The 26,664-nt window shown below is 52.8% G+C and overlaps 2 protein-coding genes and 1 pseudogene across 2 annotated transcripts; all 3 read right to left on the minus strand.

Moving 5' to 3' along the window:
• Window positions 1-640: 640 nt before the first annotated feature.
• LRFN1 (leucine rich repeat and fibronectin type III domain containing 1) lies at window positions 641-21,046 on the minus strand. The gene is made up of 4 exons (XM_052655712.1): window positions 20,966-21,046; window positions 7,130-7,184; window positions 5,276-6,715; window positions 641-1,547 (listed from the first exon to the last, which is right to left on the minus strand). The coding sequence occupies exons 3-4, from the start codon at window positions 6,676-6,678 to the stop codon at window positions 641-643; spliced, it is 2,310 nt and encodes a 769-aa protein (XP_052511672.1). The 5' UTR covers window positions 6,679-6,715; window positions 7,130-7,184; window positions 20,966-21,046.
• LOC128063122 (60S ribosomal protein L10-like) lies at window positions 16,051-16,688 on the minus strand (annotated as a pseudogene).
• Window positions 21,047-21,135: 89 nt separating the features above from the next.
• On the minus strand, window positions 21,136-26,064 carry GMFG (glia maturation factor gamma). Its single transcript, XM_052656287.1, has 7 exons — window positions 26,018-26,064; window positions 25,565-25,661; window positions 25,417-25,466; window positions 24,939-24,988; window positions 22,210-22,292; window positions 21,512-21,585; window positions 21,136-21,285 (listed from the first exon to the last, which is right to left on the minus strand). Exons 1-7 carry the CDS (start codon window positions 26,018-26,020, stop codon window positions 21,214-21,216), a joined length of 429 nt encoding a protein of 142 aa, XP_052512247.1. The 5' UTR covers window positions 26,021-26,064; the 3' UTR covers window positions 21,136-21,213.
• Between the last annotated feature and the right edge of the window lie 600 nt (window positions 26,065-26,664).

A 26,664-nucleotide genomic window follows, 5' to 3' on the forward strand; every position in this document is an offset into this window, starting at 1 on the left:
CGCCATACGGGAGGGCAGAGGGAGAACAGACGACGGGACAGAGAAAAGAGAGACGAACAGGGAAGGACGTAAGACAGAGATGACAGAGGGCGGGACAGAGACAAACGAGGGGAACAGAGAAAAGGGGACCCCAAGCCAGACCCGACGACGGGACCAGGGAATTGAATGGGGTTGGTGGGGGGGCCTTTGGAGGCCGCCGCGGGACAGAATAGGATCTAGTCCAGCCAGATACGTGAAATGGGCCCCTCGCCCCTGCCCCGGGTCCCGGGCGGGGGGAGGGGGCTCGTGTCTCAGTGCTGCAGTGTCGGGGGGGCCCTGCCCCTCCCCGCGCTTCGCTGTGTAAGGCACCGGCTCCAGCGAGGTCCGCGAGCGCGCGGGGGGAGGGGCAGGAGAGGGGCTCGGAGTCCGCGGGGGAGGGGAGCCCGGCGGCCCGCCCTCAAACCCCCCTGAGCGCGGGGGCGTGGCCTCGAGCCACAGCCCAGGCAGCCCGCCCCCCTCTCCAGGGAGAAGGGTGCTTCTCTCCTCCAGTCCGACGACGTGTTGGCTCGGCGCTTTCACCCCCGAATCCTGCCCTAAACGTCAGGGCGGCTGGGCGTTTGTCCGCGGCACCCAGGCGTCCCGGCGCCCGCCCGCCCGCCGCTCACACGGTACTTTCCAGCATCCACTCGGTGCTGGTAAAGGCCAGGCGCGCCCTGGCGGAGCCCAGCCCCAGGTCTCCGTCCTCCCCGGCCGCGCCCCCTCCGGCCCCGTCCAGGTGCGGCGTGGACCGGTGGCGCTTTGTCCGCCGGGCGCGGCGCGGGTAACTGTGGCTCTGGAAGAGCGCCCCGTAGTCCCCGTCGAACGAATAACGCTGCTGAGGCCTCGGCCGGGCCGGGGCTCCCCCAGGAACCAGAGCTAAACTGGGGGGCGGTGAAGCCGACGGTCCCAGAGCCCCGGAACGGCTCCTCCGAGGGCCCACCGCGGCCCGGGACTCCTCCCCGGAGGTTTCCTCGGATGGCAGTAGGCACAGCGAGGTGGCCGAGCCGCCCAGGGAACGTCCAAGGACCGCCTCCGTTTCCGCGGAAGCCATGTCGGCCGCCGCGGCCTTCGCCTCGACGGCCGCCGCCGCAGCCGCGGGAGTCGCCACCTCTCGCAGCGCCTCGTAGCGGTCGGGCGCCGGCGGGGGCGGGGCCTGCGTTGCGCCTGCGCCGTTGGTTTGCGAGCACACGTGGCTGACCCGCGGAGGCGACCTGGAGGTGCCCTTGACTCGGCGGCCATCCCCATCGCCGTAGACCTTGTAGCGGATCATAAGCAGAACGATGAAAACGAGGACGGAGGCGACAATGACACCCCCGATGGCGATGATCATGGTGCCGCCCAAGAAATGGGCCCTCAGCGGGCGGCAGGGTGCGGGATCCCCAGCGGTGGTAAACTGCACGCAGCCCACCACTCGGGTGGCCGGCAGCGCCGTGGCCCCATCGTCGTAGACGGCCAGCACGCACAGGTCGTAGGCGCGGCCCGCTGCCAGATCATTCACCAGAAAGGTCTGGCTGGTGGATGGGATCATCCTGCAGGAGGGGGCGGGATCAGCGCGGGGTTAGCACCACTCTGAACCAAGCTGCTTCACTTGCATGTCCCCACCACCTGTGCAGACCTAACCATGCCTCCCTACCAGTGTCTCACCCCCTCTGGGACAACAGCAGCCACTCAAGCAACAAATTCCCACCCTCTCAGGACCTTGGGTATAGGCCACGCCCCTTATCTGCATGGCCCACCATCAGACCCACTCCCCACCCATGTTTCACAGCAAATTTCAGCCATTCGTCTCCCCTCATCTATATATCCTGGCCCCCAGGGAGGAGTGCTACAGCTTTTATGCCCTGCTCTCAAGGGGCTTGCTCCCTAGCAGTGTCTCATTCCTACTGGGACAAATGCCATGCAAGCGCTCACATATTCCCACCCTTTAAGGGGATGGATGCTACAGGCCACGCCCCATTACCTGCAAACCTCACTCTCAATGGGGTGGACTAGCAGGTCACCTCATACTCCCAGTCTTACTCCTACTGGGACAATGGATACTCTTCTAGTTCCTCTCTTCTACATGTTCCTACCCCTTCAAGGAAACCATGATACAGACGACGCCCCCTTATCTGCATATCCCACCCTTAGGTATACATACACCTCTCCTAGCAGCATCTATCTTATCCCCTCCACTACATATTCCCGCCCACCAAGGGGCCAGGGCTAAAGGCCACTTCCCTTCTGATTGACAAGTGCCTTCCAAGCCACACCCCACAATGGCCCAGGGGAGATGGTTCACCTCCCCGGCCTAGGACCATGTCCATTCTGCATGTGATGCCCTGTACCCAGGTATCAGAGACGACCACTTTATGTGCACACCCTGCCCTATACTACCTGAAGTCACTACACCACGCCCCCAGGTAAGTTTCATCCATAATTGGGGCAAATCTTGCCATGGACCCCTGCTCTCAAACAAGTGGCAGTGAAGAGAAGTGGTTAAGCTGACAAAGTCTGAGAGCCACGATGCCAGAGTTTGAGTTTCTCTTCTGCTGCTTGCTAGCTCTGTGACCTCAGGCAAGTTTCTTAACCTCTCTGTGTCTCATTTCCCCCACTGAGGTTATTAAGAATTCCTACCCCATAGAGATGGTGTGAAGTATGATGAGTTAACATCCCCAAAGCCTGGCACTTAATAATTTCATTAACAGTTGGCATCCCACACAATGCTGGTTTTGCTGTGCCTCACACTCTCCTACCAGTTGCTTTCCTCCCCATCTATAAGAATCATTTCCCCTGGGCCTTGCCCCTCTTCTGTTGGGCACATCCCTTCCATGTTCATTGTTGGCTAAGCTAGGACTGCCACACCCACACAGATTTGCATGCACTCAATCTCACAGGCTCTCCTCTCCCACAAAGCTCTTAGTGGGTCATCAGAGACATGAACCGCCTCTTCATCTGCGTGGGGACCATGCTGCGGGAGCACTGCCTCCTCTAAAGGCCATACCCCTACCTCCTCAGGCCTCTTACCTCTCAGAAGCATCACCTTCCCTCTAGCCACACCACCTTCTGGTCCTGAAACCCACCTCAGTTCCTCCACCTCCAGAAGTTTCCGCCATCACCAAGAGCCATCCTCCCCCCAAAAGACTACACATCAGGGGCCCACCACCTCTCCGACTCTCCCCCTGCCTGCCATTTCCCAGACCACTGCCCCCCCACCAACTCCATCCAACCTTGGGCCCCTGGCTGTAAGTCTTCCTCTTCCTCTCGTCTTCCCTCTCAAAGAGTCTTGGGCTCCTTTTGCTCCTTCCCCTAAAATAACCAGTTGCTAGGGACTCCCCCCTTTTCAAGGACAGAGGCTGGCTCCTTAAGAAAGCTTGAGCCCCTGTGTCTCTAATTGGCTGTAAGGCCCAAGCAGGCTGCAGAGCAGGCTTCTGGTTGGTTGTCACCTCCTCCCATGGCAGCAGTGAGGGAGTTAACCCCTGCAGTGCTGTAGCACAGGCACCTGCAATGAGGGACAGAGGACTGGGACTGTGTAGCCCTGAGGGGAAGGGAAGAGTCCTAGGGTCTGTTGCCCCGTTGGAGACAGAGGGCCATCAACATCTGCAGAAATGCTGGGTCTGGGGGCCCATGAACCTCCCTCTATCCCACCATGTAGTGACCACGGGTTAGAGAGAGAAGGGAAAAAAAGAAAGAGGTGGAGAATCACAAAAACCAGGAGCTGTTTACACAAATCTATTATCCCTCTCCCCTAATCCCTGGCTGGCAAACAGCAGTCGCCTGATAAACAAGTGTTCAATGTAAAAAGGGCAGAATTGGGAGTTAGAAGGGTAAGAGCTGGAATCTTGGTTCTATCTCTTTCTGTGTGACCTTGAACAAGTGACTTCTCTCACTGAACCTCAGTTTTCCTGTCTATAAAATGGGAGGGGGGATCATAGCTGCCTCACAGTGTGGTTGGGAATGTCAAATGGAATAGTATCCTTTGGCAGTACCTTACAAATGTTCCTGTTTGGTCTATTTGTGTTGCCTAATGTTTTTAACACTGGGCTAGTGTCTTATCCATCTCAGTTAGGCCCAGGGCCCAGCATGGAACTGGCACACAGTAGGCATTTATTCAGTGTTTCGTGACCAAATTCAAAACGAAAAGAAAATGAGCATGACAGAGACAAGAGAAAAGGAAGGCATCACCTCATTCAACCAACGGTGGGAAAGTGCCTACTGTGTGCCAGGACCATGGCCAAGAGAACACTGGGTGAGCTGAAGATGGAAGCCAAGAGGCAGGCTTCTTGGTGTGGGTCTAAGCACCCGCAAGATCAGGAGCTGCCCACAGGTGGGGAAGTGGCTCCACCCCCTCTGGAGCACCCAAGGTATATCATACAAAGGATTAAACATTCAGCAAGCACTCAGCAATGTGCCTAAGGGAGGCAGAGCCAGGACAAAGCAGAGATGTGCACAGAGCCCACAACCACCAAGCAAACGCCCGCTGTGTGCCAGGTCAACTGCTGTGAGCCACACTATCGAGATGGAGAGACAAGGCAAAGCCAAGACTGAAATTCATCACATACTCTCTGCCTCCTTCCTCTGGGCTGTGAGCTCCCTAGGGCAGGGCTTGGTCTCTTGATCTCCTTGTGTCTCTCCTGCCCAGCCGAGGGTCTGGCACATAGTAGGGGCTTAGTTCCTCATGAGAGCAGGAGGGAGAGAAGGTACAGATAGACAGACAGAAGTGAGAGCAAAAGACAATCAGAGATGATGGGGGAAAAGTACCTCTTTAACGTCGGTCTACACCACAGGGATCTGTCCACTCTGGGGCAATGGCTTCTAACCCAATGGATGGTGGAAACAACTTACATTCTTTTCTGATACTTTTCTGTTTCTATATTGTACCCAATGTGTTGATACAGTAGCCTTGTGTGTGATTTCTAAATATAAATGCAACTGTAACTATATATGTGTGAGTATATTTCCTGCTCTAAGAATGTCTAACTGACAAGGTAGATGATCAAAAAACTTTGGTGAGCAGTGATGTAGACCCTGGGCCCCTTGAGAGCAGGGACCATGCCGGGTGCATTCATGGTGATAAATGGCTCATGTGGGTGCTCCAGGAGGATTTGCAAGATGTGTGAAAAACAAAGACAAGAAATAGAAAGAGAAGGAAATAGGGCAAATGGGAGCCAGAGACCACTCTACAAGCCCATCTAGAACCCCAGCTGAGCAAGAAGGCCTAGGGAGGCGGAGTGAGGGCCCCTGAGGCAGGAGGAGGTCCAGGGACTCTAACACCCACCTGTAGACAAGGGAGTCGTCTGCGGAGCTGTTGTACTGCACCTGGTACATGCGGATGCCAGGCACGGGCCTCTGGGCCGGCCAGCGGATGAGCACAGAGCTGGACGTGAGCTCCGCCGCCACAAGCCGGCGCTCAGCCGCGGACTCATTGGCTCCAGGTCGGCCAGGCGTGGCGATGTCCGAGGAGCCAGGCTCCGTGAGAGGTGGCGGGGCAGCAGGCGGGGGCGCCATCAGAGGCAGAGGCACCACGCACACCTCCACGGGTGCGGTGGCTTCCCCGGCAGCGTTAGAGGCGATGCAAGTGAAGGTGCCACTGTCCCGCAAGGTGGTGATGGTTACATCCAGCGTCCCATCCCCCCGGACCCGGGTCCGGCTCGAGTTCCCCAGCAGGCGCCCGTCGGGTGCCACCCAGTGCACCACGGGCTCAGGGTCCCCCACGGCGCGGCACCGCAGGCTGACAGCCTGGCCCTCCACCACCAGGGCCCGGCCGCCTGCCTGCCGCGTGATCAGCGGAGGCTCACACAGAAACTCCTCCTCGGGGATGGACCAGAAGTAGCGGTCGGTGAGGTGCTCCGGCGTGGCACACGTCTCCAGGTCATCCTCCCTGGTCAGCCGCCGCAACCACAGCAGCTCACAGTTGCAGTGCAGGGGGTTGCCGCCGAAGCTGACCGTGAGCGGTGTGGGCGGCTTGGGTCCCGGACCTTGGGACCTCAGGAAGAGCCCATCAGGGGGCAGTTTATGCAGGCGGTTGGAGGTCATATCCAGGCGAACCAGTTTGTGAAGCTGCACAAAGGTCCCTTCGGCGATGTGATCGATGAGGTTGTGGTCCAGGGTGAGGGTGTTTAGGTTCACCATCTGGCCCACGGCCTCCCAGGGCAGAGCCTCCAGGTTGTTGTAGGACAGATCCAGGTCCTCCACGGTGGACAGGAAGGCGTCGAAAGCAGCCGACTCCACCCGGCGGATCTGGTTGTTGCCCAGGATCAGGTGGCGGAGGTTGCCCAAACCCCGCAGCTGGTCCCCTCGGACCTCTGCCAGCCGGTTACTGTCGAGGTGCAGGGCGCGGAGGGCGCGCAGGTCCGCAAAGGCGCCGGCCGCCACCTGGCCAATGGTGTTCCGGGAGAGGGTGAGGTGTACCAGGCTGGTCATGTTGGCGAAGTCTCGGCGGCGGATGGCCGCGATAAAGTTGTCGGTGAGCCGCAGCTCCACCACGCGCCGGTCGATAGCCGGCGGCACGAAGAGCAAGCCAGTCTTGGCGCACAGCATGGTCAGCGTGGGCGCCACGTTCTGGCAGATGCAGCGGCCAGGGCAGGGCTGGCCCCGTGATGCCCCTGCCCAGAGGAGCAGCAGAAAGGGCAGGGCAGTAGGCGGCAGCGAGAGGAGCACTGAGAAGGGGCCCGGAGCCATGGTGCAGGGGGGAGGCGGGAGGAGCGGGAGGTGAGATCTGCAAGGAAGGAGAAGGGTCAGGCAGGCGTAGGGCTTGACCACCTGCCTGGCCACCCTGGGATGTCCCGCTCGGAGTCTGACCCACATCGGTCCCTTCCTGACAACGGGGTCCTGTAGGACAGTGACAGGACTGATCCTCAGCTGGCATGCACTTGTGAACAGATCACATCACTTCCACGCTGCTAGGTAAATTACCACTGCCCCACCTCTGAGTGTCTAACCCCCCGCCTCTGCCCTTCTTCCAGGAGCTCCCAGACCTCTCATGACCTCTCAACCAGAGGGATGACATCTGGCCTGGCCTGCGCCTTCTAGTACCCACTAAATATTTTGAAAAATCACTGCTGACTGGGGTTTAAAGTCATGGATTTCAAAGCCATACTCCCTGGGTTTAAATCCCAGCTCTGACACTTACTAGCTGTGTGATCTCGGGCAAGTGTCTGAACCTCTCTGAATCTCGGTTTCTTCATCTGTAAAACGGAGACAAAAACAGGCCTTACCTCTGTGAGGATGAACTGGATTAATGAGCATGGTATACTCAGAACAGTGCCTGGCACATAAAATGTGTTCAATACATGTTAGTGTGTAACTATTATCATCATCATCATTGCGCGTCCAGTAGGTGCCATGCATATAAATGTGCGCTACTATTAAGAGCAAGGGCTTTCAAATCAAATAGACTCGGGTTCAAGTCCTGGCTCCCCCAACTTACTAACTCTGTGACCCAAACCGATGATTTTCCTGAACTAGGCCATAATTTCCTGATTTGTAAAGTGGTCTGATAATTGTACTATCGTCACTGGATTGTTGCAAGAGTTCAGTGAGCTCATTCATAGGGGTCATGGAGCATAGGGCCAAGCACACAGTACATATTCAATAAATGTTAAGGATAACACCCCCCACACACACCTTTGGCAGTGGGGAAGGGGGTTGTACTGAAGGTGGGAGGGGCTGAGAAAACAGCAGTCTCCCTGCTCAGTCTTGGGAAGTCCTTCTCTGAGCCTGGTTTCCTTCTGGCCTCTGCTGAGGGCCCAAGCTGGGGGCAGACTTTCAGGCTCACATTAATAGGCACAACACAAGGCCCTATACATGCCTACACACACACACACACACACACACACACACACACACACACACACACAGTCAGGCTGTGCCTCTGCTCCAGGCAAAACCTTCCGGCTGGGATTCCCCCTGCGGCAGCTGCAGCCCACGACATGCCAGCTCCCATCACAACACGGGGTGGGTGGGGGGTGAAGAGGAAAGGATGGGAAGGGGGTGTCCCTGACACTGTTTTCACCCCACCCCCTGCCCCAGTCCCTGCTGGCCCACCTCCCAGGAATCTGCAGTTTGGGGCTGTGGCCTCATATGGCCCTGATCCTTCAGCCCACGGGCAAAGGGGGACTGTGGACACAGAGAAGAGACCAAGAGAGTCAGAGAGAGACAAGGGGGAGGGAGGGATGAACTGGCAGACACAGAGAAAGATTCAGAGAGAGACAGAAAGAGACAAGAGAAAGAATCTGAAAGACAGGTGAAGAGACAGGGAGCAAGTCGGTGGCAAAGAGAGAAAAATTGAGTGGAGGAGACCCACACAGAAAAGAGAGACCGAGACATCGAGTTGGAGAGAGGGAGAGACAAGAAGAGAAAATAAGAGTGTTACACAGACGAAGACCAGAAGAAAGAGACTGAAGAAGACAGTGATGCGGCTGAAAAAAGAAAAAGAGGCAAAGTCAGAGCATCGCTTCACCTCTGAGCGACGCCCCCCCACCACCACCACTAATTGTTGTGCACTCCCTCGGGGACACTGCTCTACCTCCGACAGGAAATCCTGGCCTGGGAGGTGGTGCTCCTGAAGTAGGAGACGCAGCTCTGCACCTGCATGGCTCTAAGCTCTCTGGGGCTCAGAACCACTATGTATGAAACCAGAAGGCCCACAGCGAGGGTGGAACTCAAGTTGAAACAGTGTAATACTAACAATAAAAACAGCTAACATTTCTGGAGAGGCAGCATGGCATTGCAGGACAGAATCTGGCCCCCAACTGCCCAGGTTCACACCCCAATTCCCTGCCATGTGACTTCTTCCCTTTGGGCCTCAGTGTGTTCATCTGTCAAATGGGGATGACAGCATAGGGTTATTGTGAGGATTAAATGAGATAATCCGCTGTAACATGCTTAGAGTAGTTGCTGATGGAGTAAACGCTATATAAATGTTAGCTGCTTTACATGTTAGCATTAAATGATCATTTGCTCTGGCTCTCCCTCAGCCACCAGTAGGTCTGATTACCAGGAGATGTTCCCACATACATGCACACACACACACAAAATGGTAAACCATATCCACGCCATCATCCAAACACAGGGTCATTTCATGTCAGGCAACTCTTGCCTCCTTTACTAACATGAGGAAACTTCCCTTTTCTGACCACTTTACTCAGCCTAAAAGGGGATACCTCCAGGCCTAACACCCCACCTACCACCCACACCATCGTTCTACGAAGCTCTTACCCAAACAAGACATTCCTGACCTTGTCACCAACCCCCAGCCTGGAGGGCACCTGGCCCCTCAGTACAAGGCATCACTCCAGGCCTCTGGCTCTCTCAGAGTAAACCCAATCACTTCACATCTCTATCCCCAGCCGGAGGGACCCCACTCACCTCTCTTCAGGCAGTCAGGGCCTGGGCCAGCACCTGCAAAGGAACAAAAGCCCACTGTTAGTATTCTTCTGGCTCCTCTCCCGAGACCCTCCTCAGAGACCATCTCAGCCCAGGAAGCCCCTGCCGTGGTCACTCTCTCAGCCCTCCTACCACAGATTCTGCAGGGTCTCGTGGACCCAGGAAGTCACCTCTGGAAATCAAGGAGTCTGAGCCCCAGACTGTTCACCCTCCAAATCCCAAGAGTCTAGGACTTTAGTCCTTTGTCCTCTGGGGGCTCAAGAGGCCGAGATCTCCACATTCCCCCTCCCTTAGACCAAACAGTCCAGGCCTCAGTTTCCTCCTTTCCCAAGATCCAGGAGTCTGGTCCCTCAGCTCTCTGTCTCCTTCAAACCCAGGATGCTAGGCTCCCAGCCTCCTCCTTCCACAATCCACATCCCAGTGCCCCAACTTCAAAGACCTGAACAGTAGCAGGAGCTGGGGGAGGATCAGAAGTTCCCATCTTCGCCATCAGACCATGGCCACCCCAACACATGTGGACATGCCAAAACCCACATGGGCCCACAACCCATGACTCTATCTGAATTGCCATGGACACAGCAGCATGACCTATGTGCCCCTGCCCTCTGGAGGCTCTTGGTCCAGGATGTGGACATACTTGTGTCCATGGATCCCAGCACACCACAGGTCTTGCCACATGGGCCCCCATCTCACTGGGCCCATTAGTGGGGTCAACCTATGTCAAGGACACAGGCGCATGTGCACATACCATCCTGCATGTACGTATTTGAACACACACAACCCCACTCTTCAGATACCAACACAAATGCGCAAATGGACTCAGTACAGACAGACCCTCGAGGCTGACACACCTGCACACAATCACACATACAACATTGCCTTTTCCCTTGCACACTCACACACAGAGGCACACACACAACTGTGAAACCCATGTGTCCCCTGGTGCATGCAGCTATAACAAAGCTACCCTTGCACACTCACCAACACACACGTAACAGATGCTCACTCACACAAAGATACACAGGTGCACGCTCTTAAATACCCAACACACTCATGCAACTTCATGTACCCCCAGTATGCACGGTCACAAAGCTGGTACATTCCCACACCAACAGATACACAAATGCACACACTAGCCTATACACACCTCACACACATGCACAGAACCACAACAGGAACAGACACTGACAAGGCTGATACACACTCAAACAAGCACATAGGTACAAAAAGATCCACCTTTGCACAGACACTCAGAGATGTTCACTCATAACAGGCACATGCTCACATAACTGCCCTATGAGGGGTTTACACACTTACAAATACACACAAAATATTGAACCCCACTGGCAGAGACAACAGATAGGCAGAGAATCACACTCACACACAGTCTGGACACACATCCCTCCCAGCCCTGAGGCACCCCCGCCCCTCCTACTTCCTAGGACAAGGAAATCCTAACATCCCTCCCTGCTAGCACACCCCCTTCCCCAGCCAGGTCAGAGTTCAGAGGGTTGGGGGCCTGAGCTGAAGAGCACCTGGTCAGAGGCAATCCTCCCAGCAAAGGTCCCCCAGCCTGGCCATCTGGATGTGGGCACCTCCGGCCCCATCTGCAGAGATCTGGCCGGTAGGGAACTGGGGTGGGATGGGTGGGAGAGGGCCGGGTCTGCATGCCTCCCTCATGCCCATCTGTCCACCCCTCGGCCTCTCATCCCTCCATCTGTCCACCTACCGGCTGCCCATCCCCCCCCACCCAGCCACCAGGAAGGGGAAGACATGGCCGTCTCCCCCAAGGACCGCCGAGGACCCCCCCACAGTTGACATGGACCGAGGGAGCGGCAAACTCCCCTCCCCCAAACCCACACAGAGGCCCCACAAGGCGCTGAGCCCCAGCCCCCCCCTCCCGCCGGGAACCTGACATGGACGCACAGACACACACCCTTGGAGACATACAACCCGCAGACACACACACACAAATGGACACCCGAGCGGGCACACCCGGCTACACAGACCCTGGGATGGACATCCAATCCGGACACAAACATCCAACGCAGCCTACCGCGCGAACACACTCACTCGGGGGGGGGAGGGGGGAGAACCCACACCTGGGCACACAACCCACGCACACACACCTGCACACAGCCCCTCCGATGGGCGCGCGACAGCCCCCCAGACACACAGCTGAAGGGGCAGCCACCCGGGGGGACACACACGCACGGCCGAACACAGCACCTCGGCTCGACACCCGGCACACACCCGGATGGCCACACAAGCAGGGCGCCGCACACGCCGGCGCCGGGCACACACAGGGCCGCGCGAGCGCACGCCGGGCCCGCCGCAGCGCCGCGGACACACACTCACACGCTCGCACGCTCACACCCGCGCTCACACCGGCGCCCCCGCCCGCCGCCTCCCCGGCCGCTGCGGGCCGCGCTCACCCAGCCCGGGGGGGCCCGGGGCCCGGCCCCGCCGCCGCCGCCTCGCTCCGCGCCATGGTGGGGGGAGGGCCGGGGGAGGGGGCGCGGTGCCGCGGGGCCGCCTCCCTCCCGCCTCCCGCCCTCCCTCCCGAGCCGCCGCCGAGCTCCGCCCTCCGCGCCGCCCGCCGCCCGAGCCCCGCCGCCGCCGCCGCCGCAAGGGGGGAGGGGGCGCAGACCCGAGGGGCCGGGCGCGGCGGCCGCAAGCCCCCGACCCCCGCCCCGGGGTCCGCTGCAGACCCCTCTCCACTGCGGAGCCGCCGGCCCGCCCCCAGCCCCTCCCCAGCCCCACCTCCAGCCCAGCCGGCTTCCCCAGAGACCACCAGACCACGCCCCGACTGGCATGGGGACACTTGCAGCCCCAACGAAGACCTCGGATCTTGTCCTGATACCCAGGGGGACTCCAGATCACGTCTTACCGCATTTGAGAACCAAGACCATGTTTCTCAGCCACCCAGGACCACAAACCACGTCCTGCTCTCCTTGGCGACCTCAGACTGGGCCCCACATCCATCAGGGACCCTAGACCAGACCTCCCAATCTAGGGGGGCCCCAGACCGTATCTCAAAATCCGAGAGGGTCCACAGCACCCCTACCAGGGGCGCTAAATCATACCTAAACATTCAGGTGGACCCCCAGACCACACCTCATCCCTCAGGGACCCCAGATCACCCCAACATCCAGAGTGGATCCAGACCATATGTCAACATCTGGGGAGACCCCAGATCATGCCTCACTCCCTTGGGGGACCCAAACCATGTTCTATAGCCACTCAGGACCACAGACCATATCCCACTCCTTCCTGAGGACCCTCTATGCTCCTCTACCCTCTTGACTTCAAACAATTCTCTGCCCCCTAGTAGAGACTCTAGACCATGTCTAACTTCTAGGGGGGCCAAATATAACTTTTTTCCTCATGGGAGACTCTAGACTTTTCCAATTACCCCCATTAGATCCCAGAACATCCTCCCCTCCAAGGCACTCCTTGATTTCCAGAATGCCCAATTTGCCCCAAATTCTTGATCGTCTTCCCTCCCATGCTGCCCTCCCGAGGACCTGCCTCATCCCTGTTCTTATTCTCTCTCTTGAACCCTCCAGGCCCTTCCTCCACCCTGTGACTTCTGTGGAACTGAGAATTCCTGTTCCTTTCTTGTTCAGATCCCTTTGCCCAACTCCTATGGAACAGCTAACCCCCAGAAGGGGACGACAGGGGATGAGATGGTTGGATGGCATCACTGACTCAATGGACATGAGTTTCAGCAAGCTCCGGGAGTTGATGATGGACAGGGTAGCCTGGAGAGCTGCAATCTGTGGGGTTGCAAAGAGTTGGACATGACTGAGCGACTGAACTGAGCCCCTCTCCCACTGGGTATCTCAGACCACTCTCCATCTCTTTTTGAGATATTCTGGCCTCTAAACCCAGCAAGCTCTCGCCTCAAAAATCTGTCTTATTTCATGGGACTTCCCTGGTGGTGCAGTGGCTAAAACTCTAGGCTTACAATGTAGGGGGCCAAGTTCGACCCCTGGTCAGGGAACTAGATTCCATATGCTGTAACTAAGATATAAGGATCCCACATGCCACAACTAAGACCCAGTGCAACCAAATAAAAATAAGTAAATAAAGGGGAAAATCTTAACTTTAAAAAAAAAAATCTGTCTTATTGCAATCCCCTAGGTCCCTGGTGGCCCAAATCCCTCCCATTTTGGATCCCATTTGGATTCCAAGGTCTTCCCCTAAACACCTTCTCTAAATTCTTCCTACTCACATCATCACATGGAGCCTGCCCCGCACCCCCAGATCCAAGACACCTCTGCAGAGCTTCCCTCTGGGGAACCTCACTTTAGTGAACCACTCACAACCCTTAGATCCCCCTGAGGACACTCAAAGTCCCACTCCCCACCCCTGAGTCTCTAGATTTCACCCTCCCCACCACCATCACTGGCTTCCCTGGTGGCTCAGTGGTAAAGAATCCACCTGCCAATGCAGGAGACTTGAGTTCCATCCCTGATCCAGGAAGATCCCCTGGAAAAGGAAATGGCAACCCACTCCAGTATTGTTGCCTGGAAAATCCCATGAACAGAGGAGCCTGGCGGGCTACAGTCCATTCAGTTCATAGGATTGCAAGAAGTCAGACTTAGTGACTAAACAACAACAACCACCACACCACCACCACCCAGCCACCATTCCCACCTCTCACCCTGACATTGGGTGCTCACTGCCAGGACATGGAGGCTGGAAGAACAATAACAATAATAGCAAAATTGGACACATGTCCAACCCTACTATGTACCAGGATTGGATCTAGGGGCTTCACATATACAACTCCACTCACTTCTGGTTTTTGTTAAGTTGCACACTTTATCTTTTAAATAATTAATTTTTGGTTGCATTGGCTCTCCTTTGTTGTGCATGGGCTTTCTTTAGATGCAGCGAGCAGTAGCTACTCTCTAGTTGTGGTGCACAGGCTTCTCATTGATGTGAGGCTTCTCTTGTTGCAGAGCACAGACTCAAAACATGCTGAGCGCTTCCATAGTTGCGGTGCACAGGCTTAGTCACCCTGAGCCATGTGGGATCTTCCCCAACCAGGGATCAAACCCATGTCCGTTGCCCCAGCCCCCACATTAGCAGGCAGACTCCCAACCACTGGACCACCAGAGAAATCCTCCATTCACTCTTCACAGAAGCCAAATAAGGAGGTCAAGTGACTATGCCCATTTTACAGATGAGGAAAACTGAGCCACAGAGAGGTTCAATCACTTGCCTAAAATCACATAGATAGAAAGTGGCAGAACAGGTGGAGGCAAAGAGGAAAGAGGATAGGGCAGGTCTGGGATGGATGGGAGTGGAAAAGGGGGGTGGGGTGAGAAGATAATAAAAACAGAGACAGGGAGGTCCCTGGTGGTCCAGTGGTTAAGAATCTGCCTTGCAATGCAGGGCACACTGGTTCAAACCCTGGTCTGGGAAGATCCCACAAGCCACAGCGTAACTAAGCCCATGCACCCCAACTACTGAACCAGCGTTCTAGAGCCGAGAGCCACGAACCAAAACTACTGGAGCCCTGGAGCCTGTGCTCCACAACGAGAAGCCACCACAATGACAAGCCACTCTCAGGGACTGAAGAAAGCCCTTGCACAGCAACCAAGACCCAGCACAGCCAAAAAAGAAGATGCCGCATGCCTCGAAGCAACTAAACCTCTGCGCCACAACCAGAGAACCCACGTGCTGCACAAAAGATCCCGCATGACACAACTAAGAGCTGTTGTTCAGTCACTAAGTTGTGTCTGACTCTTTGCAACCCATGAACTGTAGCACGCCAGGCTTCCCTGTCCTTCACTATCTCCCTAAGTTTGCTCAAACGCGTGTTCATTGAGTATAAGTGATGCTATCCAATCATCTCATTCTCCGTCGCCCCCTTCTTGTCCTGCGCTCAATCTTTCCCAGCATCAGAGTCTTTTCCAATGAGTCAGCTCTTCGCATCAGGTGGCCAAGGTATTGGAGCTTCAGCTTCAGAATCAGTCCTTCCATTGAATATTCAGGGTTGATTTCCTTTAGGACTGACTGGTTTGATCTCCTTGCCGTCCAAAGAACTCTCAAGAGTCTTCTCCAGCACCACCGTTCAAAAGTATCAATTCTTTGGCACTCAGCCTTCATGGTCCAACTCCCACATCTGTACATGACTACTGGAAAAACCGTAGCTTTAACAATACAGACCTTTGTTGGCAAAGTAATGTCTCTGCTTTTTAATAGGCTGTCTACTTTTGCCATAGCTTTTCTTCTAAGGAGCAAATGAATATTATAATAATCATAGAGATGGGATTTTCCCAGCAAGAGTGCTGGAGTGGGGTGCCATTGCCTTCTCTGAGAGACAGAGATAGAGAAATGAAAAGCCTGAATCCAGGCAGAGATAGCCACACTCACAGAGCATGTCTAGCCCTGTGATCTCTGGCTCCTGCCCACCTTTTGACCTCATCCCTGACCACTGTTGTCTTCCAGACTCAGTAATGAATTTTCTCTTCCTCCAACATATCATGTCATTCCAGCCCCTGGGCCTTCACACTCTTTTCCCCTTCCGTGGCTGATTTCTTCTTTTCATTCAATTCTTTTTTTTTTTTCCTTTTTTTGACAGGAAATAGCATTTATTGGTGAGCATGATTAAGGAGGGGACAGCGCTGATGCTCACGAGTGCAGGGCCCATCATTTGTCCAGGGGACCGCGATTTGTATCTGACCCCACAGCCCAGGATGAGTCGCTTTTCTGCCGCCATGTTTTCAAATTCATCTGCATTGAACTTGGTAAATCCCCACTTCTTGGAGATGTGGATCTTGTGGCGGCCAGGGAACTTGAACTTGGCCCGGCGGAGGGCTTCAATCACATGTTCCTTGTTCTGCAGCTTGGTGCAGATGGACATCATGACCTGGCCAAGGGGGACCCTGGCCACTGTGCCCTGGGGCTTTCCAAAGGCACCGCGCATACCTGTCTGGAGTCTATCAGCTCCAGCGCAAGACAACACCTTGTTGATGCGGATGACATGGAAGGGGTGGAGCCATACTCAGATATGAAAACCATCTTTGCCACCGCTTTTCACCATGTACTTGTTGGCACAAACACGGGCAGCCTCCAGGGCTTCAGAGGAGAGCTGCTCATACTCATCTGACACCATGTGGCCATAGAGTGGGAGCTCATCCACTTTGGCCTTCTTACGCCCCAAGCTGAAGATGCTGATCTTAGCATCAGGGACACCTCGGCAGAAGCGGGACTTTGGGTACGGCTTGTTCTTACAATACCGGTAACACTGGGCGGGGTGGTGGCACATGGCAACACCAGGATCTTCAGTGGCATGCTGAAGGGAAAGAGCTTCATTCAACTCTTAATTCAAATGTAAGCTTTTAACAGAGCCCTTCCTTTACCATGACCAATTTATATCTTCACTGCCACCAGTTGTCCTGATGTCTTCAGCTTACTTTGAAATACTTTTAAAATGGATTAATGAATGGGGGACTTCCCTAGTGGCTAAGACTCTGTGCTCGCAGTGCTGGGAGCCTGGGTCCAATCCCTGATCAGGGAACTAGATCCCACATCCCGCTGCTAAGACCACGTGCAGCCAAATAAATAAATAATTTTTAAATGAATTAATGGATGGATAGATGGATGGCTATGTGATAAAGCAAGTACAGTCAAAATGTTAATCTAGAATCTAGGTGGTAGGTATATGGGTGTTCACTGTAAAACTATTTCAGCTTTGCTATATGTTTGAAACCTTTCACGATAAATGTTGACAGGAAGAAACTGGAGGACTCTTCTAGAGACTAAAGAAGCAACAACAACAACAACAACAACAACAAAAACCCAAACAGGTCCCACCCTGTTTGGGATTTCTATCATCCCATTAAACTCATTTTTTTTTTCCTTTATAGCCTTTATCACTCTTGGTAACATTCTTGCTTGCTTGTTTGTTTACCTATTTATTCATTTGTTGCTTATTGTCTCTTAACTGAAATGTAAGCCGCCTGACATGTGGCATGCACACCAATTTCCTCCAGTCCACCAAATTTCTCCAATAGTCTTGGCACCAGTTGTTGTTTAGTAGCTAAGTCTGTAGCCCGCCAGGCTCCTGTGTCCATGGGATTCCTCAGGCAAGAATACTGGAGTGGGTGGCCATTTCCTTCTCCAGGGGATCTTCCTGACCCAGGGACTGAAGCCATGTCTCCCACATTGGCAGGTGGATTCTCTGCCATGGAACCACCTGGGAAGCCCAATAGGTGCTTGGTAAAACTGTGTTCTTGAACTCCTCTTAGGAGAAGGCCTGGGAGACAGAGCTGCTGCAGACTCACTGTAGAGCCTACACTCAGGAATAAACATGGTCGTCCAGCCTGGGGCTGCTAGAAGGGCAAGGATATATACCCCAGAGGCAGGGGAATGCTCCATGAAATCAGGGAATGTGAACTGGCCTGAAAAAGAAGGCGACAGATGAAAGCATATAGTGTGATTATTTCCCTCCGGCCTTAATTCCTGACCCAGACCTCCTAGTAGAGATCCAATCTAATGCTTCCACAATTTAGGCCCCACCCAGAAGCACAGGCTCCACCCCCTGTCTCTAAAGCCCCATCCCACAGCAAAATCCCTGCCCTATCTGACCTAAATAAGTAACACCTCTCAAGCCTAAGTCCCACCCTCACAGCCTGAGCCCCACCTCTTTACCTTAGACACCATCTTAAAATTTGTAATATTCATGTTTCTTCAGTTTGGGTCCTGCCATCACCCAAGCCCCACCCCTCTATCCTAGCCCCACACCTCCAGCTTAGACTCCACTCCAAAAGAGTCAAGATTGCAGCCTAGGAAAGAGCCCTTCAGGCCTAATTTGGGTACCCCATTCTCAACTCTGAACTAAAGTCCAGTCTTCACCTATTCAACATGAAACCTGCTCACTTTCAAGGTTATCAGGGAGAAGTACCCCAGGGAAAACCTAGGGAGCCTGGATCTGTGGGAACCTAGAAGGGAGGTATACTTTTTTAGGCTCCAAAATCACTGCAGATGGTGACTGCAGCCGTGAAATTAAAAGACACTTGCTCCTTGGAAGAAAAGCTATGACCAACCTAGACAGCATATTAAAAAGCAGAGACATTACTTTGCCAACAAAGGTCCATCTAGTCAAAGCTATGGTTTTTCCAGTAGACATGTATGCATGTGAGAGTTGGATTATAAAGAAAGCTGAGTGCCGAAGAATTGATGCTTTTGAACTGTGGTGTTGGAGAAGACTCTTGAAAGTCCCTTGGACTGCAAGGGGATCAAACCAGTCCGTACTAAAGGAAATCAGTCCTGAATATTCATTGGAAGGACTGATGGTGAAGCTGAAACTCCAATACTTTGGCCAGCTGATGGGAAAAACTGATTCATCTGAAAAGACCCTGATGCTGGGAAAGATTGAAAGCAGGAGGAGAAGGGGACAACAGAGGATGAGATGGTTGCATGGCATCACCGACTCGATGGACATGAGTGTGAGCAAGCTCTGGGAGTTGGTGATGGACGGGGAAGCCTGGTGTGCTGCCGTCTGTTGCAAAGAGTCGAACAGGGCTGAGTGACTGAACCGAACTGAATTGAGAAGGGAGGTTGGTGGAAAGAGAGGAAGAGGTTCCGTTTGTACCACCCCTCAAAGGTGTGGCCCCAAATGAAAAGCCACAGCCCCACTGTGCCCACTTTTCCTTGTATAGTGGTATTCTGCTCTGACCTCTCTGATTGGTCCCTCCTTGTATAGTGGTATTCTGCTCTGACCTCTCTGATTGGTCCCGCCACGGGCCCTCTAGTCAAACCTACTGTTCATTGGCTGCCGCTGCTGGGGCTAAGTCGCTTCAGTCGTGTCCGACTCTGTGCAACCCCAGAGACGACAGCCCACCAGGCTCCCCCGTCCCTGGGATTCTCCAGGCAAGAACACTGGAGTGAGTTGCCATTTCCTTCTCTGTTGGACTGCCCCTCAAAGTCACCCTCTCTGATTGATGCCTGCTTTCCAAACTCCCTGCTCCTGATTGGGCAAATCTTTGTACATGCCTGTCTCTGACTAGAACATTTGTGAATGAACCTGGAGGCAGACAGATGTTCAACTATGTTGCGAGCAAGTAGTAGCAAGTAAAAGAAGAGATAGAGGAGGAAGAGGGGGTTCCCTGAATCTCCTTTCTAAGAGAGACTGGCCATGGACTGCAGGATAGCCTTGGGTTAAAGTTCTAACCATACAGACCGCTAGTGGTGTGACTTTGGGCAACTCCTTTTGGTGTCTGTGCCTCCGTTTCTTCATTTGTAAATCGGGGATAATAATGATACCTTCTTCAAAAATAATTGTAAGAGTTAAATTAGTTGTAAAATGCTTATAGAAATACTAAGCACATAGGAAGCCCTCAGAGTATTAGCTATTATTACCCATTTCGTTGTGTAAGTTCATGACCTTGGACAAGTCCTTTTGTCTCTTTGACCTCTGCAAACCAGAAGTTGCTTGACCTCATCGTTGAGTGACCCCTCCCATTCCCTGATCTCTAGCCTTCAGGGACTGAGGCTGTGAACAGAGGGAGGAGTAGAGACAACCCTAGCAGAGAAATGGGGTGGGGGGCACCAGCATATGTGAAAGAGAAGGGTTGAGCACCTCAACCCAAGCCCACCCCCAGAAAATTGAGGACTATCAGGATCTCTCTATGGCCCAGTGTAGGGTAATTCTAACCTGAATCCCTCAGGCAAGGGGCGTGTCCTGACTGGGGACAAGGGGGCAAAGGATGGGACAGTGTGGGGCAATTGAAGGCATGGCGTGTTCAGGCTTGGAAGCTGGAGGAAGGGTTGGAGCTGGGCTCGTGGGCCCTCACCCAGGAATGACAGGACTGGGGGAGGGGCAGCTGGGTCCCAAGGTCACTCCGTCATTGTTACCATGGCAACAGCCACCTCTCAACTGGGAACCTGGAAAGAGGTGGGGAGAGGGAGTTCCCAGATTCAGGGAACTCAGGGTAGAGAGAGGAACACTCAGAGACCTGGAGGAAAAGCAGAGCGAGACAGTGATTCAACTCTTTGAAGACCTGCCCATCTCAGAATCAGCAGAGCCTAGGACACTGTGGGTGCTCAATAAATGTCCCTCAGATATAGAAAGCCTGAGAGCACCAAGTGACCAAAGATGATGAAAGAAAGAAGAATCGCCACAGGGGGAGGGCAGTGTCCCTTTCCTGCCTCCTCAGCTTTTCATACTCCTCAAGGGTCCTCTGAGAGTTCTGATTCCTCTTAATCCTTCCCAGACCTGGGCCCACAGGCCCACCCAACCCCACAAATCACTCACCCCTCAGCAACTCCCCAGCCCCTGAAACTATTATATTTGACATTTATAACAACTTCAACAACTTTTCTGCCTTCAAAATCTTCCTGCTTGGGGGATCACTGAGAAAATTAGCATAGTTGCAAACTACTGCCTGCAAGGGTGGGAAGGTGAGAGGTGGAGAGACAGGCCCTTGCCCTCTTTACTCTCAGGGACTCAGGTGTCCTTGTTCCTCTTGGAACAAGGCCCCTCCACAGATTCAGATATTCCCCCAATTCCTCTAGGAGACCCAGGCCTCCCTCATTTCTCCTTAGGAAACCCTGCACGTGCCTCTCTTTCTTTCAGAGGAACAGGTATGGAATCCTCCTTGTCCTCCCAGAACTCAGCAGGCATCCACTGGCTCTGCCTGCCCTCTACTGGTCCAAAACTGGTACTGCAGGACTGCCACCTAGTGCCCACAATGAGGAACAGAAAACTGAGCCAGAGCTGAGGGTCTCTGAGTTGTTGCATTTTAATATCTTTTAGGTCTGGGATGTTCAGGCCCTCGGGGGCTTGAGTTCAGGTTCCCGGCCCAGAGGTCAACGAAAGAAAGACAGCTTCTCTTTGAGCCAGGCCTCGGTGAGGTCATCAGTGGTGCGGATTTCAAACACCTGCACAGAGAGAGGGTTCAGTTTTAGAATCCACTCAGGAACTGAAACAGTGAGGGCTCCAGCCCTTCCCTCCTTCAGACCCAGAAACCCAGCTCCATCCTCCCTCAGACCAGGAGTCGTGACCCGCCGTGGGGGACTTCCAGGGTGGAGTCCCCCACCCTCCATCAGCCCTCAGATCCCAGACTCTCCTCCCTCACACTCAGGAGCGTCGGCCCCGGCCCCAGACCTTTGTGAGCTCTGCTGTCTGCACCAGCCTGTTTTTGCTCCCCGCGTACATCATCTGTTGTTCAGGCTTGCAGCCTGTGTGGAAAATAGAAGAGGAAAGCATAACTGGGGGATGCCAAGGTGTTCTCTAAGGCCCTGGTAATGTCCTACCCTGGAAAAGGAAATGGTATCTCCCCCTCCAGTATTCTTGCCTGGGAAATCCCATGGACAGAGGAGCCTGGTGGGCTCAAGTCCATGGGTCGCAGAGTCAGACACGACTTGGCGACTGAACAATAACAGTGTCCTACAGGCCCCGGAGTTTTCTAAGAATCCCAGGAATTGTTCTAAGGAGGTCCCTGGAGGCTACAGTCAGAGTCTTCAGAGTTGTTTGGGGGCTGGAAGTTATGCTAGGGCCCCTGGAGATGGTTTAGGGGCCAGACAGGGGTTGCCAGTAAAAGGAAGAGCTGACTGTGCTTACACACCTCAAAACTAAGGAAAATGGGGGTTTGGGGCCCTCACCTCCACCCCATTGCCCTCTCAGCATTCACTCATCACACACACCACACTCTCACACAGGCATCTATACACACGCACACAGTCACACACACAAAATCACCAGTCACGTGCACATACACACACTTACATTCAAACACACACGCGTACACATCCCCACACAGAATCTAAGACCCCCTTCTCAGGAGAAGTAGAGCTGTGTCTCACCTACAGGGCTGGAGAAGATGAAACACAAGGGGTAGGACACTCGGCCATCAGCGTGCACGTACTTGTAGCTGTAAACCACGAACCTACAATAATGAAAGGGAATTCAAACTCAGGCCTTGACCTGGAGCTCAGGCCTAATGCTCATTACCTGAGACCACAGCCTAGAAATCTTGCCTGAGTCTGAGAAATAGGGTTAACCACTGAGACCAAGGGTACTGGCTTCAAATACAATAAATGATTTAAAAAATAATAATGGGGGAAATTAATAATAATAGGGGAATTCCTTGGTGGTCCAGTGGTTGGAAATCAGCCTGCCAATGCTGATTGGGTCATGGGTTCGCTCACTGATCGGGAAAGACCAGGGCCGCGTGCCACAGAGCAGCCAAGCCTTCGTGCAATGGCTATTGAGCCCATGTTGCAGCCTACAGAGGTGCTCACGACCGGAGTCTGTGCTCTGCAACAAGAGAAGCTACCATAATGAGAAGCCCACGTACTGCACCTAGAGAGCAGCCCTCACTCACCGCAGCTAGTGAAAGGCTGTGCATAGCAACGAAGAACCAGCGCAGCCATAAATAAGTTTTTAATTAAAAAAATAATAATAGTAAATGCTAAATAGAATTACCATCTGCTCCAGCAATTCCACTACTGGGTATTTATCAAAGAAAATGAAAACAATAATTCAAAAAGATATATGCACCCCCATATTTATTGCAGCATTATTTATAATAGCCAAGAAATGGAGAAAACCTAAGTGTCCATTGACGAATGAATGGATAAAGATGTGGTACACACACACACACACACACACGCATGCACACAATGAAGTACTATCCAGCCATTAAAAAAAGAATGAAATCTTGCCATTGCAACATGGATGGCTCTTGGAGGGCATTACGCTAAGTGAAATAAATCAGACAGAGACAAACGTCTTATAATCTCACTTATATGTGGAATTGAAAACATTAAAATACAGAAAAACCATCAAGTTCATAAAGAGAGAGAACAAATAAGTGGTTGCCAAGGTGGGAGTGGGTGAAATGGGTGAAGGAAGTCAAAAGGTAAAAGCTTCCAATTATTTTATTTCCAGTTATTTATTTTAAATAAGTCCTAGGGATGTGATATACAGCATGGTAAGTATAGTTATTAACGCTGTATTGTATATTTGAAAGTTGCTAAAGAAGTAGATATTAAAAGTCCTCATCGTAAGAAAAAAAAATGTTTTAGAAACTGTGTATATGGTGACAGATGTTAGCCAGATTATCATGGTGAACATTCTGTCATACAGTATATACAAATATCAAATCATTATGCTTTACACCTGAAATTAATATATTATACGTCAAATAGAACTCAATAAAGAAAAAACGTTTTACGAAAAAATGGTTTTGGAACTTCCCTGGAGGTGCAACAGTTAAGACTTCAGAGGCAGGGCTTCGATCCCCAGTTAGGGAGCTTAGATCCCACATACTGAGTGATGTGGCCAAAAAAAAAAAAAAAAGTAGTAAGCGCTTATTTGATTATTCACAACAACGCTATGATGTAGGTACTATTATTATCCCCATACTACATACGGGAAAATCGAAGCCCAGAGAGTGAAGCCATTTGCCCAAGGTTCTATGGGTAGATTTGAACCCAGGAAGTTGGCTGGTAGAGTAGAAGTGCTCAACCACTATGTTTTACTGTCCAGCAGTTTAGAATGAGGGGCTGAGACCAGGGCCAGCTATATAATTTCCCAAACCCAGTGCAAAATGAACATGCAGGGCCCCTTGTAATAAACACAAGAGAGAGCCTTTTTTTCCTTTCTTCTGCAGTCTCTTTCCAGACTGATCTTGGTCTTTTAAAATTTCCCGTTTCAAGTCATGTGCTGTCTTGGGCATGGAGACACTCATGGGGGGAATGAAAATGCTCATGGGCACACCCTGGAATTTATCTTTCAGGAATGAGCACCGCCCCCGTGCCCCTGACACTCCCTGAGTCTGCAATTAGGCCCCCTGCCTGGGGCAGAGGGCATCAGCCATCATTGGGCAATGTGGGAGTGGGGAGCTGAGAACCCATCTAGGGCAGGACATGTGAGCTGAAGGAGGCTCCAAGCCTCCAGCACAGGCTCCACTGTCCTGTCAGACTTCACACAAAACAGATTCAGAGATAAAACTATAAAGAATTTCAAGATAGCAGGCATCAAGCCCTGCCTTCAAGGCTCCCTTCTGGGTCTGGGGCCCTGTGTGATTGCACTTGTCAGATGCCCAGGGTGCTGACTGAGATCTAGAGCCTGAGATTGAGGCTTAAAGTCCTAGGACACCCAAAACTCACCACAGTCGAGATGAAAAAATCTAGAGACCAGTTTTCATAGAAGTGTCAAAAAACTCCTCCACACACAAAAAGCACCAGCCTCCTCTGGCTTCACACAGGATTCTCCCCAGTCATTAAAGGTCAAATAAATCCTTTCCTACTCAAGGTCTTCCCAAGCATTGAAAAATAAGGAAATTTTAACCTTTTTTTTTAATGAAGCAAATGCAATGTTGAGACCAAAACCTGACAAAGTATGTACTAACATCACGTATGACTATTAGCGTAAAATTGTGCAATAAAAGTTTGGTATATAAACCAAAAGTCCTGTGATAGGAACTCAAAGACAAAGTTTCAAAGTCCACGAATAAGACTGGACCCCAAGTAGCCCCTCAGTCTGTAACCCTCCGTGGCCTGACCTTCCCCTTCTTGCCCCAGGATACCTGGGCTGTCTCTCAGGCAGCTCCATTTTCAGTTCCTCTGGAGAAATATTCTGTGAGGGGTGGGGGGAGGAGAGAAAAAGAAAAAAACTGCCATTAAGAGAACATGTACTCTGTGCCAAGGCACTCATCCAACAAACACACGGATTATTAGCCCATTGATCTCTCCCCAAACCCAGAGGGGTAGGTCCTGTTATTATCCCCATGTTATAGGTGAGCAAACTGAAGAGGAGTTAAGACACTTGCTTTTTTCTAAACAAACTACAAGGATTAAATCACTGAATTCACAGACAACTCGGAGGTAAGGACTGTTATCACCATTTCACAGATGAGGAAACAAGAGACCTATACAGGCAGAGTCTCTCGCCCAGGGTCACAGCTAAGCTGGAACTTGACTTCCGGGTTTTTGCGGCTCCCAACACCAGGCTCTCAGCATCAGTCAGTCTTTTGGGCCTCCCAGTCCCATCCCCCAGCCCCTCACCTGAAATTCTTCCTCCAGCACCACCATCTGCCGGTCTTTGTCCACCTTCACTGAGGAGGGAGGGCATACGTGGGTCAGACGCCCCTGCCATCTGTCCCTATGCTTCCTCCCCACCCCCATTCATTCCAGGAGGGAAGATGACACTCACTTATTATGGCTGCATTGTCTGTCTCTTTTCGGAAGCGGAATTTCCTCAGCTTTTCCTTTAGCTCTGGGTCCACCTCACACACCACCAGGGAGTCAGACTGCCAGAGGAGCCCAGTTAAGAGCTGAGTCCCCTGGCCTCAGCCCTGCCCCTTTCCCCAAACCTCAGTTTCCCCATCTACTAATAACGAGGAGGGGCCCATAGCCCATAGATTGCCTTTGTGAACACTGGGGAAATGTACCCTTTCCTCTGGGCTGGACTGGAGCCCTCTTGGCAGGTGCCCTTGGGCTACGCCCGAGGTTCAGGGATCTGCTCGCCTGGGGCTAAACCCGGAACCAGCATCTCTCTTTCCCCAGCCTTGACCTCCCATCCACAGTCTGACCTTCACCCCGGCGTCCTCCCAGCCCTAGTCCCACTCCAGCCCCTAGCCCTTCCCATACGACCCTGGCCCCCGACCATGACTTTACTGTCCAGGGGCCTCTTCTTTCCTTGGTTCCGCTGTCTTCTAGGGGTGGGGACCACAGCTCAAGGGGGCGGGGTGTGGGGTAGGGGAAAAGTTTCATCCACCACCACATCCTGTTTATGCCCATTCTGAGACAACTGTCACATATGGCTCCTCCCCCTCCTTCCTTCCCCTCATCTGTTGGGACCTCCCAGGCTTTGCAGTCACGCAGACTGGGGTTCAAGTGCTGCCTGACTGTGTGGCTCTAGCTAAGTAACTTCAACCCTCTGATTCAGAATTGTTATGAGGATAAAATAACTTCACATATCTCCCAGCATGGTGGACAACACCCAATACACCATAGGTAGCGATGAGCTCTTTTTTTTTTATTTTTATTGGAGTATAGTTGATTTATAATATTGTGTTAGTTTCAGGTGTACAGCAAAGTGAATCAATCAACTATACATATTTGCACTCTTTTTTAGATTATTTTTCCAAGTAGGTCATTACAGAGTATTAGGTGGAGTTCACTGTGCTATATAGTAGGTTATTATTAGTTATCTAATTTATATACAGTAGTTGCTGCTGCTGCTGCTGCTAAGTCGCTTCAGTCGTGTCCGACTCTGTGCAACCCCATAGAGGGCAGCTCACCAGGCTCCCC

This window comes from Budorcas taxicolor, chromosome 18 (assembly GCF_023091745.1).
Source record: "Budorcas taxicolor isolate Tak-1 chromosome 18, Takin1.1, whole genome shotgun sequence".
NCBI lineage: Eukaryota > Metazoa > Chordata > Mammalia > Artiodactyla > Bovidae > Budorcas > Budorcas taxicolor.

Excerpts from the sequence above, each read along its gene's own strand:
- LRFN1 (XM_052655712.1), bottom strand. The coding sequence starts at position 6,678 with ATGGCTCCGGGCCCCTTCTCAGTGCTCCTCTCGCTGCCGCCTACTGCC. Across the intron at positions 1,548-5,275 it reads GACGACTCCCTTGTCTACAG|GATGATCCCATCCACCAGCC; the intron begins GTGGGTGTTAGA and ends CCCCTCCTGCAG.
- GMFG (XM_052656287.1), bottom strand. Across the intron at positions 25,467-25,564 it reads AGACAATGCAGCCATAATAA|TGAAGGTGGACAAAGACCGG; the intron begins GTGAGTGTCATC and ends CTCCCTCCTCAG. Across the intron at positions 21,586-22,209 it reads CATCTTCTCCAGCCCTGTAG|GCTGCAAGCCTGAACAACAG; the intron begins GTGAGACACAGC and ends TTTTCCACACAG.